Genomic DNA, 19,268 nt, shown 5'->3' with positions numbered 1-19,268 from the left:
ACGGAAGCTGGCTCCCTGTTCCTCAGCGTTCTTTGGATTCCCGGCAACGGTGGAGGTTGACGCGCTCTCTGTGCTGAGGGGGCTGTCTGAGCAAGATTTCCTGATACCCGTACACAGAAATAGGATCAACTTCAGAATATTTTGAATTTTTAAGCATTGTAACTGGAATACCAGCTTGGTTACTTTTTTGTTCATCTTTTCTCAACATCAGCTCCCTTTGTTATTATTAGCAGTACTATAAACGGGCTTAAAAAATGCTGTAAATGAGTGTTTCACATCTAACCCCACGAAACGGCCAGAACACATGTAACGCGTGCCAAACACTGGAAGCTAGAATACCCTGGTGCTGATTTGGAAAGGTGTAGCAACAAGCATACTCTGAACTTGTGGAGAACGAAGAGTTCCCCTCTTACAATTACATTTCTGCCTTAGTTTAGATATGCTTAATTTAATTAGCCATAGTAAGGAGCAGTATATTTTATTTACTTTCATTCTTTTTTGTTTTTTTTTTCTCCTTTCAGAGCTATCTTAACACTGATTACAAGATCGAAGTTCTAAAATTTTTCAAAAAGCTTTTAATACTTGACTATAGTATTTTTCTTTTTGCTTCACTGGATTAGATCATTGGTTCTCAAACTTGATTGATCATTAGAGTTCATTGTTTTATATCTAAAATTTAAAAACGTCCATACTCTATTGTAAACAAACAAAAACAGTTAAACAGAGGCCTCTGCGGGAATAAAATATGGAGGTTCCCTTCCCCTCCAGCACCCCGCCAGCACCCGGCCCTGCCCGTGGCCCGGGTCCCTCTGCTCAACACCCTCCAGGTACATGGTTAATGGTTTTGTGCAAATCTTTCTCTCCTTTGTGTGCATTTGCGCCCTCACACCCTAATATACACACTGGTTTTTGTGTTGCTTTCATGTAAATCGGATTAAACTATTCACTCTTTTCCCTCTAGGAGTAAAAAACAAAAAGTTAGTGCATCTCAAAATAAAAATAATGCATTGGTGACAACCACGAATGCTGTGTTTTCTCTAGCACTGTTCATAAAGTCTGCATCCCACCCCAGAGCTGGTGAAGCATTGCTGGCCTTTAGAAGGTTTCTACAAGATGCTGGTGCTTTTTCTTACAGTGGTCGTTTTCCCTGAATACTTAACTCCACACCTTGGTTGAACCATTTTCCATTGTAATTATAAGACTTCAAGGGAAATTGCGTCTGGTAGAATTTGAGAATCTATTTTAACACTATGAAGTTGTATATCACATGTATTAACAGTTAATCTCTTTTTAAAAATAAGGTCCTTGAAATTAAGGCTTGGCTTTTCAGACCGCCGAGTTTCTGTTCTGTGTGTGTCTATCTTGACAGTAGTTGTCTGTCTGTTCTGACTACCGCCGAGGGAGTAGGTAGAAATTTGTAACCCGGCAACGCTGTGCTTCTGACAAAAACCTGCTTCTGGGAGCAGAGATGGGAGAGCCGAGCCTACAGCAGTAATTCCAGACCAGGAGCGGCAGGGAACTAGGGGAGAAGGGAAAAGGCTGGGTTGGTCCCTGGGCCAGAGATGGTGGCATGTGTGAGCCCATTTCCTAGCCACTTGGAGAAACAGATTCAGACAAGTTTATGGACATGATATTAAATTGTAAGATAAGATGTATCTTTAAATTCTGCGTGACTGGTTCAGAATTAATGTGAGCAGCAGTTTTCCTTTCTTGAGCTGGTTCGGTTTGTGCAGAGGACCCTGCCACGTGGTTTATAGGCCACTGTGTCCGTCCAGTGGGTAGAGCATGTTGAGGTGACCAGCCCTTGTATTGGAGAGCATAACTCCCCTGGAAATTTAAGCAGAATTGAGAGAGGCTCTTTTTGAAGGTCTTTCTGGTTGAGTGTTAAAACGTCTAAAACATTTAGATTTATACAAGCCTTCCAGTCTCAAAGTGAAAGCCCAGGTTTTTATAAGTAACAGACAAGGCTCCCTGCTTAACTTGTCCCCACTATACTCCCAGCACACACAGGTCTGGGACCCTGGGCTTCCTCAGACACCAGCACACACTCACCTCTGGGCCTTTGCATGGGCTGTTCCTGCTGCCTGAAACACTGTCTGCAAGACCACTCACACACTTCCTCAAGGAAGGCTGCTCTGGGTGCCCTGTGTAACATCGCCATGCCTCCCCTTCCGTGAGCCTCCCTTCCCGGCCTGTTGTCTACCTCCCGTGTTTCTACCTAATTATTTTTGTTTCTTGTTGGCCCTTTCCTGCCCCTCTTGCTTCCCTGCCTGCCCTCCTGCTATCTGCGGCTCCTGCCGGGTCCCGTGTAAACACGGCTGCGGAGCTGCAGCCTTTCAGGGCAGGGAGCTCTCGGGCAGTTCCTGTTCTATCCTTGTCACCAGAATCATGTTTTGGGGTCAGAACAGCGATTTTGACATTGGGCAGGAACTTCCCAGGGCTGATCTTATCAAGTGTTGAAACTGTCCTGTGAGCAGAGATGTGCCAGATTCCTGGGAGCGGCATTCATTTGTCGTCGTTTTTGTGTCTCTGCTGGCTTTGCAGCGCAGAAGCATGAGGGATTTCTAGGTAGACGGTTCGTAGGCCATTGGTTCTGGGGACACTGGGTTTAAGGATGATCGTCACATGGCCCTCCATCCTAAAAATGCCATTCCCTGGATTCGGAAGTAAGTTTTTGGATCCAAGCTGTTGATCCCTTTATGAGCAAGTAGCACTTGCGGCGGTCTGGAGTGGTGATTCTCAGGACATGCAGTTTCAGACAATCTAAGAGATTGGGGAGGCTGCTCTGAGGGGTGGACGTCTAAGAAGGAGCTTTTTTTTTTTTAAGATTTTTTTTTTTTTAATTTATTTGACAGCGAGAGAGGGAACACAAGCCGGGGGAGTGGGAGAGGGAGAAGCAGGCCTCCTGCTGAGGGGAGAGCCTGATGCGGGGCTCGATCCCAGGACCCTGGGATCATGACCTGAGCCAAAGGCAGATGCTTAACCACTGAGTTACCCAGGCGCCCCAGAAGGAGCTTTTAATATAAATTGGGGACCTGTTCCTTACCCTGGTGGTTCATGCATCAAGTAAATATTATCAGAGTTTCAGGTGTCAGGTACAGAGTGCTCAGTGCTGGGGACACAGGTGAGAAGGGGGCTCCAGGTCTGGCTGGTGGGGCCGGTGTTAGGTGAGGGGTGACAGCACAGGGGCTCTGGGAGTGCAGGGTGGTTGGGTAGGATGAGGGCAGGCACCCCTAAAGAAGCCAGGGCTCAGGCAAAACAGGTGCAAAAGGTAGTTCTAGGCATGAGGGAGCTGGAGCAGAGACCGGTGTGGCGGGCGATAGCAGGTCAAGAGGCCGAAGGGAGACATGGGCCTCCCCATAAATCGGCCGTGCTCAAGAATTTGGATTTTTTCCTATGGGTAGAGTGGAGGGCCACCAAAAGGTTTTAAACAGGAGGTCGACACTGTAGTGTCACTAGAGATGCAGGAAGGACAGTGAGGAATTTGAAGCCAGTCGGAAGGTTTTTGCAAATGGTAAGGACCTCGGCCACGCAGGGCAATGACGAGGAAGGAAAGAACCCAAAGGATAATTTAGGAGTTCAAGTGCTGACCAGCAGTGGCACCAGGAATATCTCTGTGCCTTGTGCATCAAGACATGGACTTGCCTGGCCCCCCAGGACAGGAGAGATTGGGGAGAGATGCAGGCTTCTGGTGTAGGGAGCGGGCTTAGAGATGCTAACAGCCTAGCACGCAGCTGAGAATGGATAGGCTACAGCTCAGTTATTTTATTTTCCCTTCGCTTATCTGAAAGTTTCAATTTCTCTAATTTCAGGGTAAAATATGTACATAATCTAGAAACAGGCTTTTCTTTTTCCCTGATTCTTTATCCAATGGAAGACACACTTTCATTTCTTGGTGGCCAAACGTAGCTGCCATTCAGCTAGAGCTCTCCAGGAGACCCTGCTTCCGTCTGGGGGGCTTGCTTTGGGACAAGTGACTATGCTTGAGGCGAGCGAGTGATAATCTGTATGCTGTATTTTCCTAATAGTTAGGTCCTTTACTCGAGGTGCAGAATCTTGTATAAGAATCTCTGGTATAAACAGGATTAATGGAAATAACCAAGCAGTTCTTTGTCAGTTTAGTAAAGCATACAGAGTGCAGTACCTTTGGGTATTTTTTATCTTCTAATTGCTGAAAAAGACCCTCATGAGTGAGGGGACCGCAGACCTTGGTGCTCACAGTTGTCACCCTCTCCCCCGCCTAGATCACCACTGGCTACAACCTGGAAGATGATCGCTGTGAGTGTGTCGCTCTGCGGGACTTCCGGGCGGGAGAGCAGGTAGGCGGCATAAGGTCGGCCGGCCAGTGGGCACGGGGTTAAACTGCGTGGATCAGGTTGAGAGGGTATTTAACTCAGAAAAGTGGGGGATTTGTATTTAGGACTGGTTAGGGAACACATCTTGAGACCCAAAGCTGTAAGAAACATACTGTGCTTTGGGTCCACAAAGAAAAAAGATGTGAAGGCACTTACCTGCACAGTTGACCTAATATTTGTGATCCCGTCAACTGAAAATAAACTTCGTGTTATGACAGTAGACCACAGTTTTCAATTACATAATCCGCATTGTTCTCTCTCTTTTTCTGTTGATTAGAACCTTGTTTATAAAGAGGCTGTTTATTTAAATGGCAAAAACAAGGGGACTGGGAGCCGTGGATCTTATATATCCACTTTAATCTGTGAATTTTTCTCTCATAACCTGGGTGGGGGCAGGGTCAGGCCTTTCAGTACATTTGAAAATGCGCATCTTTGAATGCCTGCTTTCTGCCTATTGGGCTTCTGACCAAGCAGTTAACCCCCAAAAGCAGAACTGACGTCAGCCGTTGACCGACCGACCGTTGACGTTCCAACTGAGACAAAACCAACAGTATTACTCTAACGAAGTGCTGATCGGCCCTTCCTGCAGAAGAGTTAGAAACCCTCCTGCTAGGTGCCGAATTGCCACAGGACCTGGGAATGAGTGTCTGACAGACATTGTCTGAGATCTTGTTCCAGGAGAGACTCTTGTATTAGAAGGAGAGGGGGGACGGTCGCCAGTCGTCAGCCGTACGTACTAGTCTCGCTGTCCCAGGGACGGGGAGGAGGCAGGGAGTGCTGTGGCCTGGGCTCCTCTGGGAGGCAGGCAGGCCCACGTGGCAGCGGGAATAGACACCCTCTGTCACCCGGCTCCGTCCGGGCAGCTGGGGGGTTGCGGGATTGCAGGGGAGACATGTAGTAGTCACTGTAGAGCTGCTGTGTGTCCCTAGTGGGAAGGACAGTTGAACATAGGGGAACTGATCCTTTGCCCTGCTCTGTATTGAGAATGATGTTGAATTTCTTTTATATCCCTTTATTTTTTTCTTTACTGCATCTCAGATTTACATTTTTTATGGCACTCGGTCAAATGCAGAGTTTGTGATCCACAGTGGTTTTTTCTTTGACAATAATTCACACGACAGAGTGAAAATAAAGCTGGGAGTGAGTAAGAGTGACCGGCTGTACGCCATGAAGGCTGAGGTCCTGGCCCGCGCCGGCATCCCCACGTACGTACGGAAACACTCACCTCGTTCCTGTGTCCCTTGAAGTATTTTCAGTTGTGTAGTGTTTAGTTGGTGCGTTAATACAACTTCTCTAGAGTGGTTTGTCTTCATGTCTTTGTCGCTGCTACACAGCAGGTTTAAACAGAGATGCGTGGAGACTTAGCAGTGTTTTCAGATAAACATCATTGTGTCGTTGGGAGCACTCACGGTCCGTTCCAGGGGACACGGCCTGAGCTCCTCATTAAGTTAAATAAATACTGTGGATCATTAGTGTCTTTCACCTTGAAAAGGTTAATGACCCGGATCAATTTGTTTCATTTAATTCTTTGCCACCATTAGTTTCTGTAATGAAGTCATGATCCCCATTCAAGAATTTCTGGCTAAATTCTTCACGATTGTCTTGCATTTGAGGTGCAAAATGATAAAGAAGACAAGAATTATGATTTATTAGTTCTCCGGGGAATGGAGGAACCGTTCTTAATGAAAATGGATTATCCAGACCTGTTTTTATTGAACTTGTCAATATTTGATTAATGATTAAAATGTGAACTCAACATAAATTATTGTTAACAGTTTTTGAGAACCACGGGCACACTTAATTCTCTGAGTATGTCGTGTGCACCCTGAGGTGAAGGCTTTTAGATGCTGGACAGCCGGACAGCCGGCAGTCACCACCGTCCTCTCTGGGAAGCCCGCCGTCCTGCGCTTCCCAGGCATCCAAAGGCAGTACTTGTAGGGCTCAGGCGAGGGGTGGGCGCCCCTTGAGGATGACCCACCCTGCAGAGTGTAGAGTGAAGGGATCTCGCTTGCCGGGAGCAGGTGCCCAGGCAGGGGGACTAATGCTGTTCCCACTTTTGTCAGTTCCAGTGTGTTTGCGCTGCATTTTACCGAGCCACCGGTCTCTGCGCAGCTCCTGGCTTTTCTCCGCGTGTTCTGCATGACCGAAGGTAAATGATTTCCGGGGGAAAAAAAAGATGTTGACTTTTTAAAAAATTCATGAAGTGTAAATCATAGATTTAGATTAAAGATTCAGATTAAAGATACAATTGTTTAAAACTAGAGCACTTTTTGGGGAGAGGGGAGAAGGCACTATTGGAAACCGAAGTGGATCTGTTTGACCCTGGAAATGTTTTATTAAATTCTTGATGTGTTGTCAATATTCATCTGTAATAAACAACTGATTCCCTACTGGGTTGGAAGAAAACTTAAAACATCTGGGGTTGTCTGACTGCATGAAAATTCTGCGTTTGTAGAGGGGAGTCTTTGCTGTGCTCGCTCCGCAGACAGCCTCCTCTCACTCGCGGCGTGCTGACGTGTGAGTGCCCCCTGACGTCACGTGGTCAGCGTGGCATACGTGGGCCACAGGACTTCACTGGGCAGCTGACTCTGCGTTCCAGATCTGAAACTGCTGGCAAGCTTTTTAATGTCAGGCATCCTGTTAGAGTCATTAACGCTGCAAACAGAATCTGTTTACATCACAAAATGTTCTTGTCTGCAGCCTCTGATTTCGGGTACAGAAAGTGTTAAATGTATGTATTGAGCATCTACTTTTATGTTTACTTAAGACAAGACATTTGGGGTTTCTTATACTGAGATTTGACCTATTGTGGTTGCGTTTTCATTTTTTGTCTGAAAATGTACCGCCCCGCCCCAATCCCATGGTCCTGAGGTTTCACTTCTACTTTTTTTTTTAAGTTTTTATTTAAATTCCAATTAGTTAATGTATAGTGTAATATGTACAATATGGGAATCATATATCCCCTGTGCTGATCACAAGTGCACTCCTTAATACCCATCACCTATTTCCCCCATCTCCCCCCGCCCCCCCCACCTCCCCTCTGGTAACCATCAGTGTGTTCTATAGAGTTTAAAGGTTTTTTTTTTTTTTATTTATTTGACAGAGAGAGACACAGCGATAGAGGGAACACAAGCAGGGGGAGTAGGAGAGGGAGAAGCAGGCTTCCCGCTGAGCAGGGAGCCTGATGCGGGGCTCGATCCCAGGATCCTGAGACCATGACCCGAGCCGAAGGCAGACGCTTAATGACTGAGCCACCCAGGCACCCCTGTTCTATAGAGTTTAGAGTGTATTTCTTGGTTTGTCTGTCTCTCTTGTTTCCCTTTTGCTCGTTTGTCTTGTTTCTTAAATTCCACATATGAGTGAGATCATATGGTATTTGTCTTTCTCTGACTGACTTATTTTGCTTAGCATTATACTTTTTATCTCCATCCGCATCGTTGCAAATGGCAAGAGTTCATTCTTTTTGGTGGCTGAGTAATATTCCATTGTATGTATATACCACAGTTTCTTTATCCATTCGTCAGTCAGTGGACATTTGGTCTCTTTCCATATTTTGGCTGTTGTAGATAATGCTGCAGTATACATCGGGGTGCCTGTATCCGTTTGCATTAGTATTTTTGTATTCTTTGGTAATACCTAGTAGTGTGATTGCTGGATCATAGGGTAGCTCTATTTTTAACTTTCTGAGGAACCTCCATACTGTTTTCTGGAGTGGTTGCACCAGCTTGCATTCCCACCAACAGTGTAGGAGGGTTCCCCTTTCTCCGCATCCCCGCCAACATCTGTCGTTTCCTGACTTGTTAATTTTAGCCATTCTGACTGGTGTGAGGTGGTATCTCATTGTGGTTTTGATTTGCATTGCTCTGATGATGAGTGATACTGAACATCTTTTCCTGTGTTTGTCGGCCATTTGTATGTCTTCTCTGGAAAAATGTCTATTCATGTCTTCTACCCATTTTTTAATTGGAATATTTGTTTTTTGGGTGTTGAGTTTGTTAAGTTCTTTATATATTTTGGATACTAACTCTTTATCAGGTACGTCATTTGCAAATATCTTTTTCCATTTAGTAGGTTGCCTTTTAGTTTTGTTGATTGTTTCCTTTGGTGTACAGAAGCTTTTCATTTTGATGTAGTCCCAATAGTTCATTTTTGCTTTGGTTTCCCTTGTCTCAGGAGACATACCTAGTCCTACAGCTGATGTCAAAGAGGTTGCTGCCTGTGTTTTTCTCTAGGATTTTAATGGTTTTCTGTCTTATATTTAGGTCTTTAATAAGCCATTTTGAGTTTATTTTTGTGTATGGTGTAAGAAAGTGGTCCAGTTTCATTCTTCTGCATGTTGCTGTCCGGTTTTCCCAACACCATTTGTTAAAGAGACTGTCTTTTTCCATTGGATATTCTTTCTTGCTTGGTCAAAGATTAATTGACCATATAATTGTGGGTTCATTTCTGGGTTTTCTGTTCTGTTCCATTGATCTATGTGTCTATTTTTATGCCAGTACTATGCTGTTTTGATTACTGCTACTTTGTAGTATAACTTAAAGTCCAGAATTGTGATGACTCCAGCTTTGTTTTTCTTTTTCAAGATTGCTTTGGCTATTCGGGGTCTTTTGTAGTTCCATACAAATTTTAGGATTGTTTGTTCTAGCTCTTGTGAAAAATGCTATTGGTATTTTGATCTTGATTGCACTAAATGTGTGGATTGCTTTGGGTAGTATAGACATTTTAACGATATTTGTTCTTCCGATACATGAACATGGAATGTCTTTCCATTGCTTTGTGTCTTCCTCAATTTCTTTCGTAAGTGTTCTATAGTTTAATTTAGAGTACAAATCATTTACATCTTTGGTTAGGTTTATTCCTAAGTATCTTATTGTTTTTGGTGCAATTGTAAGTGGGATTGATTGCCTAATTTCTCTTTCTGTTGCTTCATTATTGGTGTATAGAAATGCAACAGATTTCTGTATATTGATTTTGTATCCTGCAACTTTACTGAAATCGTTTATCAGTTCTAGCAATTTTTTGGTGGAGTCTTTTGGGTTTTCTATATATAGTAACATGTCTTCTGCTAATAGTGAAAGTTTTACTTCTTCTTTGCTGATTTGGATGCCTTTTATTTCTTTTTGTTGTGTGATTGCTGTGGCTAGGACTTCAGTACTATGTTAAATAACAATGGTGAGAGTGGACATCTCGGTCTTGTTCCTGACCATCCTGGAAAACCTCTCAGTTTTTCCCCATTGAGGGTGATATTAGCTGTGGGTCTTCCATATATGGCCTTTATTATGTTGAGGTATGCTCCCTCTAGACCTGTTACTTTGTGGAGGGATTTTGATCATGAATAGATGTTGTACTTTGTCAGATGCTTTTTCTGCATCTATGGGGAGGATCATATGGTTCGTATACTTTCTTTTATTAATGTGGTGTATCGTTGATTGGTTTGTGAATATTGAACCACCCCTGCAGCCCAGGAATAAATCCCACTTGATCATGGTGAATAATTCTTTTAATGTACTGTTGGATTCGATCTGCTAGTGTTTTATTGAGAATTTTTGCATCCATGTTCATCAGGGATATTGGCCTGTAGTTCTCTTTTTTTGTGGTGTCTTTATTTGATTTTGTTATCAGGGTAATGCTGGCCTCATAGAATGAATTTGGAAGCTTTCCTTCCTTTTATATTTTTTGAATAGTTTGAGAGTAGGTATTAACTCTTCTTTACATGGTTGGTAGAATTTGCCTGTGAAGCCATCTGGCTCTGGACTTTTGTTTGTTGGGAGATTTTTGATTACTGATTCAATTTCTTTGCTGGTAATCGGTCTGTTCAAATTTTCTATTTCTTCCTGTTTCCATTTTGGTAGTTCATATGTGTCTAGGAATTTATCCATTTCTTCCAAATTATCCAATTTGTTGGCCTGTAATTTTTTATAATATTCTCTTAAGATTGTTTGTATTTCTGTGGTATTGGTTGCTATTTCTTCTCTCTCGTTTGTGATTTTACTTACTTGGGTCCTTTCTCTTTTCAGTACGTCTGGCTAGAGGTTTATCGGTTTTATTAATTTTTTCAAACAACCGGCTCCCAGTTTCATTGATCTGTTCTATTGTGTTTTTTTTAGTTTCTATGTCATTTATTTCTGCTCTGATCTTTATGATTCCCTTCCTTGAGGTTTCACTTGTAATTGTGTGTGTGTGTTTGCTGTTGTAAACTACCGTAAATCCTGTGATCCTGTGCAAACCAGATTGGGTAGGAAGAAGTGAGTAAGTGAGTTACCATCTAGTTGAGCAGACAGATAAGCACTTGTCCGAAGGAAGCTGCCCCAGCAGCAGGGAAGGGGCGGTTTGGTCTGCAGAGGCAGAGCCTACTGGGCTCTGTTGTCCTTGGCCCCCCTGTCCTCTTGTCTGGATGCAGGAGAAATGCTGTCCGGTCCAGGGTTTGACATCAGGGTGGAGGTGGTAGAGACAGTCCCCAGACCCAGGCAGTGTAGACACCAGCTGCTGGAACCCACAGAGCTGTGAGATGGCACTTGCCCCCTTCTGAGCAGCCACATTGCTATAGACTCACTGCCCCTCAAGTTAGCGCTTCCGGCTAGTTTGTACTTTGGTCGTGGCTCGAGTTAAGGGTTTCCTATGGGCTTTTCTTGCATACGATGCAGAGGTAGAACACTGAAGGTCATAGTTCATAGCCTGTAGGAATTTGTAACAAGAGACGACAGTGATACTGATCCCTGTCACTGTGCCGGTGCTCAGTGTGGGGCAGACTTCGTGCTCATTCTCATCAGGCTTGTGAGGCATAGGGATTCCCACGTGACTGACGTGGGAACTCCAGTTCGAAGAGCAGGAGTAACGTGGCCCTCAGCTGGCAGGTGATGGCCCCACATCAGGACCCAGCTCTGCTCATCCAGAGCCTGCGTCCCAGGCATCCCACGTGGCTCCTGCTGGTTTGCAAAGAACAGGATTCGTGGAAGAGATCCTAGTAGTCCAGGGGTCTGGACGAACCAGCGTTCAACACGGAGCCAGGTTGAGGAGCTAGGGCACTGGTCACTGTCTGGGGTGACCCCACATGTACTCCCGTGGTGGCCGGGTGAAGTCACAGAGCCCCGGTGGGGACTCAGAGGATCTGTCAGGGCTTTGTTAGCTGCAGGCAAGCAGGGGAAAGGGCCTACTCACGAAGCCTCTGGTCACATGGTGACACGGCCTCATGTCCCCTTCCGCCCCCCTTGCTGGTTTCATGTTCCCAGTAGAGTGAATAAGCCCAGTTTCACTGTTAAAGGTAGCAGAGAGAGAAGGCTCTGCTTCTGCCCCTTAGCTTTTCAACGTTGAGGGCTGACCCTGGGCGGGTTTAGGAAGAAAACAAAACCAGTGACCTTAGTGAGGGGGCTTCTGAAAAGAAATCTCTACCACTCAGGAAGCATGTTTTAAATTTTCAGCACTTTATACAAAGAACATAAACTATAGGATCCAAAATATAAAAGCCCTGAATTTTATCATGATCTTTTGCTAACAAATGCCACCTAATAAATTTCTTTTTTGAACATTAGATTAACTTCTTTTTTCCTTAAAAAACAAACTGCCTGAATCATTTTAGGTCTGCTGATTCTCTTTAGTGTCTCTTTAGTCATAGAAAGATAATTTGTCGTGTCAAGACAATTGATGTATTCTTCTTTGAATTCCTCTAACTAATACTAATAAAAGTTTGGTTTGCTGGCAGCAGATTCTTCAGTTTGAATTGTAAATAGTGACAGCTGTGGGGCATTTTGCTCTGAAAGAGATACTGTCTCATAATTACATAAGAAGTTGGGGTGTATTTCTTGAGCATGAATAGGATCAGCATGTTTGGGTCTCTTGAAGATAATGTGCCGGGAGCTGAAATGCTCAGAGCAGTTGCTGAATCCTTTCCTCTTCTTAAATATATTTGAAGGTAATTGAGTTGTTCACTTGTGTTTATTTGTAATTTCTGTTTAAATTCCTGACAAGTGAGGGAAAAAGGCACATTTTTCATTAACTAAGATTTTTATAGTCCATTTTTCTTATTTCTTTTGGTTTGTGGTTTATGTGTTGTAGGAGGAGATAAATAGCTTTGTCAGGTCCACTGCTGCCATGAGCACCAATCTGATTTAAATTTAGAAGGGTCACTGGATTGTTGTGCTGTCACCCGTTTGTACTATTTACATCGTTCACCTGAACGTCTTTTTGACCCCGTTGGTGTGACTGAGCGCGTGGTTTGCGAGAAGGCTGTCGTCAGAATAAGGGACGTGTCCCTGTAGATGTGTCCTTAAAACGTATCTTGTGAAACTGTCTAAAAGCTCTCAGTGTCCCTCATAAAAGCAACGAGAGGTGGAGGGCTGTGCCAAGGCTTGGTCTGGACCCCCAGTCAGGAAGGCTAGTGGTGACTTACTCTGGAGAGCCTGGCCTGGCCCAGCCCATCGATCCAGGGGAGCTTTTCACCCAGGCGGGTGACGTCGCTGGGGAAGATCTTTTCCAAGGTGGGCTGCTTGTTAAAATGAGAAGCCGTGCTGTTTCCTCCCTCACAGATGGCTGTTTGTATTTCTGCAGAAGAATTGAAGGAACATTTGCTGGGAGATAATGCTCTCGACAGAATCTTCACTTTGGGTAATTCTGAATATCCCGTTAGCTGGGACAATGAGGTCAGACTTTGGACATTTCTTGAAGATCGAGCCTCGCTTCTTTTAAAAACATACAAAACAACTATTGAGGTAATTAGATCGCTTCAGTGAGGATTTGAGCTTTGTCATGTTTTTAGGGATTTTTAAAAAGAGATTCCTTCCTAAATGTAAATGACTTTTGTTAGCAAAATCGTTGTATATCTGATATTTTTCATTCAACTTATTAATATTTTCCTATTTAACACATTTATACTTCTCAAAAGAATCCTCTTGAGGCATTGTTGACTAGAAGATGAATTTTTAAAAATTATTCAACACTTTCCTGTAATTCGGAGTTTTCATTTGTGCTTTCCAGGTTTACCATTGCACCACTAACTTCACATGCATCTCGCTCCTTCATTCATTCATTCAGCCCAGTGCCGAGCCCTGGGGCCTGGCAGTGCACGAGACAGACAAGGAATGATTTTTAAAATAAGCCAAGTTCCCTGTCAAATGTGGTGGGACACCGTTTGATTTAGGCTCACCATTTTGGTTTTATGATCACTTTCTCGGGGTGTAATTTAAATACAATACAACCCACGCTTCTAAAGTGTACATTTTGATATAAGCACATAGTCCTGCAACCACCGCCACAGTCAAGTTCTAGAACCTTCTGTCACCCCTCACATTTCCCTCGTGCCCCCATCCGTGGCAACAACTGATCTGCCTTCTGTCGCTGTACTTTTGCTGATTTAGACTTCTTATAATTAATTTTGCTCTTTCTTGTTTTCCAGGAAGACAAATCCTTCTTGAAAAACCACGACCTTTCTGTTCGTGCAGCAATGGCCATCAAGCTGCGCTTAGGAGAAAAAGAGATTTTGGAGAAAGCGGTGAAGAGCGCGGCTGCGAACCGGGAGCACTATCGCAAGCAGGTGCAGGTGGGGGCCCCGCTGCCCCGGTGTGAGGAGAGTGGCACGGGGGGCGCCAGGCTGCCCCTGGCCTTGCGGAGCCTGGAGGAGGAGGCCGGGGTGCAGGAGGCCCTCACCCTCACCGAGGCCGTCGGCAGGGCGAAGGCTGTGGAAAACGGGCTCGTGAATGGTGAAAACTCTATCCCCAACGGGACCAGGTCAGAAAAGGGAAATTTAAATCAGGAGGAAAGTAGAAGAGCGACTGAAGGCACCAAAGCATCTTCTTCAGATAGCACTGAGCGTGGTAGAGAGCAGTAGCCCTGAGAGGAGGTGCCGTCTGGTGGGGGGGTGAGTTGAGCAAGTTTATGAACCGTCCATTTACATCGCTGTGTTTTCTTGTTCACATTTTTCTTTCTGCAGAGAGGAAAAGATGTTTTTGCTGCTTTATATAAAAATGATTTTTTTTAAGTTATTTAAAAAAATCTAGCTTCCCTCTTTGATTAAGATTGCCATCTTGCTTCTGGGCAAAACGAACAGGTTATCAAGCCACCAACGAGGTGCTTTGGCAGACTCTGTAGACCCATTGTGGGCAAATGTGTTTTCTTCCTGGGGAAGAATGCAGTTCTGCTCTCAGCTGTGCTTTTGTGGGCCTGTCATCTTGACAACCAGGACGGCAGCAGGACTGGGTGTCGGCGCTCTGGGGGCTCAGCGTGGGGGAGGGGGGGCGTTGTACAGCACAGAGCAGGCTTGGGGTCGGGGTCTGGCAACTTGAGGGTTGGGGCGAAACTTTTTTTTTTTTCCTAAAAAAATAACACCCCGGTACTGAAAGAAAAGTGAAGGTGGCAACCTTATTTTTAATAGTTTTAAATGTTGATGATAATCCTAATTATATAAATACACACACACACACACACACACATCTAGTGATTTCTAAAGATTTGTTTACCTTTTGTGTTTTGTTTTACTGTGTTAAGAACTTGTCCTTTCTCCTTGAATCACAGTAGGACATGCATCATCCTCCTAGTTTTAAATGTTGGCTCTGATTTTAAAGTGTTGCATTTGATTTCCCGCGTCGGTCCAGCTCGCCATGGCGGTGTTCGAAGTGAGGCGGCTCCCTGGCTTTTCTGGTTTTCACAACAAGCTAGAGATTTTCAAAGCTACACTTTTGAGTAAAAAGCCTTATTAAAAGGAAAACATGATTAATATTTTTTGTCTATTCCTTTTCTTTGAGTGGGGACAGGCCCTTTGAATTGAGCCTTGACGCAAACCATCCTGCTTACTCTTGGAGCAGGTCCGAACGTGGCCTGTGCCCTGAGCTGTGCTTGCCCCGGGTACGCAGAGATGCAGGATGGGCCTGAGGTCGGCCACTCCCCAGCCTGCAGGGGGCTGCCCTGAGGAGGACCTGGTGGCGGTGGGCACACACCAACAGGGCGCTTTTAGGTTTTCCGGGAGGCCAAGGCCTAGGGATGGTGTGCCCAGAAAGCCACCGGTTCTCAGGCCGCGGATGGCCAGTCTTCCTCCGCTACAAGTTTGCACATCATCTCCGAGGTCCTAACTGTGAAGGACATCACTTATTTTGGAAAATGCTGTGTAAATTCTTCACCCTGCTATTTTGGTGACATTGGTGCACACAGGTGGTCTTAAGGACATTCTCCCTGTTTCTTCTCGGAGAAGATGCAGATCTGCAGATAAGTTGCCTAATCCTGCGCTGAGGATGCATTGCCTTCTAGAGCTCAGGAGGCCATTAAATACGAGGGGCAGGTTTCACTTTTACACGTGGTTGGTAGCATTTATCAGTGTTGACGGACGCCCGTAACTCTAGGCCATTGTTGATGGGTGTGCAGCTTCGACCTATTCATAATGATGCCTGTGATTGCAAACTGCCCCATCAGCCTTGTGTCTGAGATACTTTACCAAAGATAGGAATAGTCTGTAAAACCTACAGATCAGTTTCCAAAAGGCAGAACTGTGTATGTGAGGCGCTTTCTGCTCTGGCATAGAAGCCCCCCATAGACCCAGACTTGGATCACCAGTATGTCTGTGGATATATTTTCTCATTGGTTTCAGAGTTAAGTCTAGTATTAAATACGTCCTTGGAAAAAGTATATACAGTTGAGATGTAAAATAGTGTCTTGAGATGGGGTGACAAAATATTCCCTGGAAAAGACACGAGTCCGATGGAGCTGACAGAGCCCTGGGTGGGAGTTGGACTTTAGGTCCTGGCCCGCAGGGCACTGCTGATGGGGGTCGTCACGGCCCCCCGGGGACTCCATTTCTTTTCTTACTTGTAAGGTGATTATCAAAAGTCCCTGCTTAAAAATTTGGAGACTATTCTGTGTATTAAGTCCCCACCGACGGGTCTGTTTGTTCAGGTAATTGGACCAAAAAGTGATTATATAAATTAGGCTCCCAATCAAGGGCGGTCTTTGCCTTTGTGACATAGAATGGTGCTCATAAGAACAGAACTTTTTTTTTTATTAAGATTTATTTATTTATTTGAGAGAGAGAGATCTAGAGAAAGAGCGTGAGCGAGCACACGGAGGGAGATGGAGAGGGAGAAGCAGACTCCCCGCTGAGCAGGGAGCCCGATGTGGGGCTCGATCCCAGGACCCTGGGATCATGACCTGAGCCAAAGGCAGACACTTAACCGACTGAGCCACCCGGGTGCCCCGAGGACAGAACTTTTCACCGTGGGAGGATGGAGTGTCCGTCGAGCAACCTCACTTCCCTAAGCTGGGTGGAATTGCCCTGGGCTGACGGCGAGACCCAGGCGCACATTAGTCACCCTCCTCCCCGTTTCAGCGCAGCAGATCCCATGCTGGTGCACAAACACTTGGAGCCACAACTTAAGCATTTGAAAATCGAGGAAAAGTGATTAAATTGGCATTGAAGAGCCCTCATTGCCATCTGTCACGAAAATAGACCTTTCTCTCAAATCATTTTCAAGTTTACTTTTTTCTTAATGCTTTTGGATCTGAGGCTGTTCGGGCTAGTGTCCGGGAGAGTCGGCCTCTGCTTCTGTTCCTTAGCTCTGTGTACACGCTTAGCAGTTAGATTTTACCGGCCTGGAGAACCACCCCGTTTCTCCACACAGACTGGCAATTGATAGGTGACTTCCCCCAGTCGTTTCTAGAACAGGCTCACTGAAAGATTTTTTTTTTTTTTTGAGAGAGAGCGAGAGAGAGATAGGGTAAGACATTAAAAAGATTCTCAGGTTCCCAATACAATACACAGGGTTATGCTAAATTAAGCCTTCACTTAAACATAGGGATTTTTCTGTAAATCATGACTTATCGTATTTTCTGGTGGTTAATATGTACGTGTTGGAGTGAAAGAATTAAGAAAAAAACCCCAAAACCGAAGAAAGTACCTGTGACTTGAGCTTAGCACTAAAATAGGACTGTCCGTAAAGAAAATGAGGAGTCATCGTGGCGGCTGGTTTGGGGGGTGAGTTTCAGAGAGCCCAGATCTTAAAGTGCTGTAACCATGGCTACGGGAAGAAGCTTTTTATGTGATATATTGTGCCACGTTCATATTATTGATCTGGCAAAATGAGCATGTTCAATTGGGTATAGCTGATGCCCTGAGCCAAGATTGGGGCTCAGTCCGATTTGAATGTCAATTTCAGGCAGCATAGAGTAGAATCCAGTGACCTCATTAGGGGTCAGCCTACTGTTTTCATCCGTAGCACCTTACATAATGTATTCCTAAAATTCTGTGTGTAAATTGAATTTGAGTAACTGGAATTGTATTTAAATGCACTGGTGAATTTGTTATTCAAATGACGCTGCCGTGCTGGTCCTGGGTGCGCTTGGGCTGAGGGGGAGGAAGCCGTGTGATGTCCACGGAGCATAGGAGGGGTGGGCCCATGCCCAGTCGGAGTCTCCACAGAGGCAGAGCCGAGGCCAGCGTGGGGGAGGCAGGTGGCCCCTGAGTAAGGGAGCACTTTCTAAGGACGCCCACCAGCAGGATGACTGTGCTGAAGATGGTGTTCTAAACATCTGGGGTGCTCTGATTTTATTAATCACTTTGCAGAGGCTTGGGGAGGCCAGGCACGGTGGCTAAGTGTGCGGATTCCGGACACAGACCCGGGTTCTCCCTCCACGGGAGCACGCACAGTCCGTGGACATTTTTGTACCCTCCTGTAGGATATCTGTGCTTCCTGCCTCTCCCGGCTCTGGGACGACCAAAGGAGATCATGCACATACCGGCTGGTGGCACAGTGTCTGCGCATGCTGAGCATTCAGAAAATGTTTATGGGACTGGGGTAGCAAAAATGACCCGTGCTCTGCAGACACACAGCTTGCCTCTGTCCATAGATTTGAGGAACTTCAGACCCGGACTCAGCAGGAGTTGTGTTCCTGGTGAATGGCAGCTTCTGTGAGTAATTCAGGATTCCCAAAACCCTTGCTGCCCTCAAGGTGGCGGGGCGGCCGTTTGAACAAAGAATCCGGGCAGACCACACCACGTGTCATTGGAAGGGTAGACTGTGTGCTCTGGTACTCAGTGGGCAGAGAAATGCCGGAGGAAGGACCTTGGACTGGCTGTCAGCAGTCCGTTTGTGCATCCTGCAGTGGGGCCAGGGAGAGCCAGGAAGTCCACGCCTCCTGGGGAGGAGGGGTCCTGCAGGGACTGAATCCTGAACACCGTGCCCAGCCCCCGCATGGAGAACCCCGCGGTGTTTAACCAACTTGTAATGAATGAGCTTCTTTAGGTGGGAGAAGGTAGCGATCGCCAGCCCCTTGAAACACAGGTGCCGCGGTCGGTGTCTCCTTTAGAAGCAACACAGGAAGGCAGAGAAGTCTGTGTTCGTGGACCCAGAGCACCATTTATGGAGTTGGGAATGTTCACCCAGATTGTCACACTCCTGTCAGCTCCGACTCACACATACCTGTGTGTGTGTGTGTCCGTACGTTTTATATATGCAAACGTGCACACAGACACGGAGATATGCATACATGCACACAGCTGCGTGTGTGCGTACACGCGTGTGTATACCCTTCACCTCGCATCTTCAGTTCCAGGCAACCGAGAGCCCCCCGGGCACAGCCTGGGCCCCGCTGCACCCCAGCTCGCGGGCGTGGGTGTGCAGGTGGCACTGCGTGGCTGGCTCAGCCTCGCGTCCCTGGCGTCTAGTGTGGGAACTGGCACCTCGGGCGCGCCCCGCACGGCTCCCCCACCGAGGGGACGCCTCCTCCCTCCCGGAACCAGGTTGGCGTGGAATCTCACCCCTTGTTTCCTCCTGTACCCCGACCCTTCCAGAGTGTTCCAGTAGAAGAGGACCGTGTTGTGGCTTGAACCTCAGAACATCCTTTCCTGTCTTAACAGCGCGTGGTTCTAGAGAAGCTACTTCTAGGCTGACCGGGGCTGCTGACGTCGGGGTGCCCAAGCGGTGGTTGCTCTCCCGGCCC

At 45.9% G+C, this 19,268-nt stretch overlaps 1 protein-coding gene across 3 annotated transcripts in view; it reads left to right on the top strand.

Annotated features, from left to right (window-relative positions):
- Positions 1-18,742, top strand: part of SETD3 (SET domain containing 3, actin histidine methyltransferase) — an 81,909-nt gene extending 63,167 nt beyond the window's left edge. The window contains exons 9-13 of one of the 3 annotated variants that reach the window (XM_032405905.1): positions 4,245-4,319; positions 5,394-5,560; positions 6,419-6,504; positions 12,900-13,060; positions 13,744-18,742. In XM_032405905.1, the coding sequence (XP_032261796.1) occupies positions 4,245-4,319; positions 5,394-5,560; positions 6,419-6,504; positions 12,900-13,060; positions 13,744-14,175 (921 nt within the window). In that variant the 3' untranslated portion in view covers positions 14,176-18,742. Of the gene's footprint in view, positions 1-4,244; positions 4,320-5,393; positions 5,561-6,418; positions 6,505-12,899; positions 13,061-13,743 lie in introns of those variants that run through there. The other 2 variants (XM_032405904.1, XR_004299604.1) reach the window with 2 other exon arrangements.
- Positions 18,743-19,268: the final 526 nt, after the last annotated feature.

Source organism: Phoca vitulina, unplaced genomic scaffold (assembly GCF_004348235.1).
Source record: "Phoca vitulina isolate PV1807 unplaced genomic scaffold, GSC_HSeal_1.0 scaffold7, whole genome shotgun sequence".
In the NCBI taxonomy this organism is placed as follows: domain Eukaryota; kingdom Metazoa; phylum Chordata; class Mammalia; order Carnivora; family Phocidae; genus Phoca; species Phoca vitulina.
The sequence above is the reverse complement of the archived record's forward strand: the minus strand, read 5'-3'. Positions and strand labels throughout refer to the sequence as shown.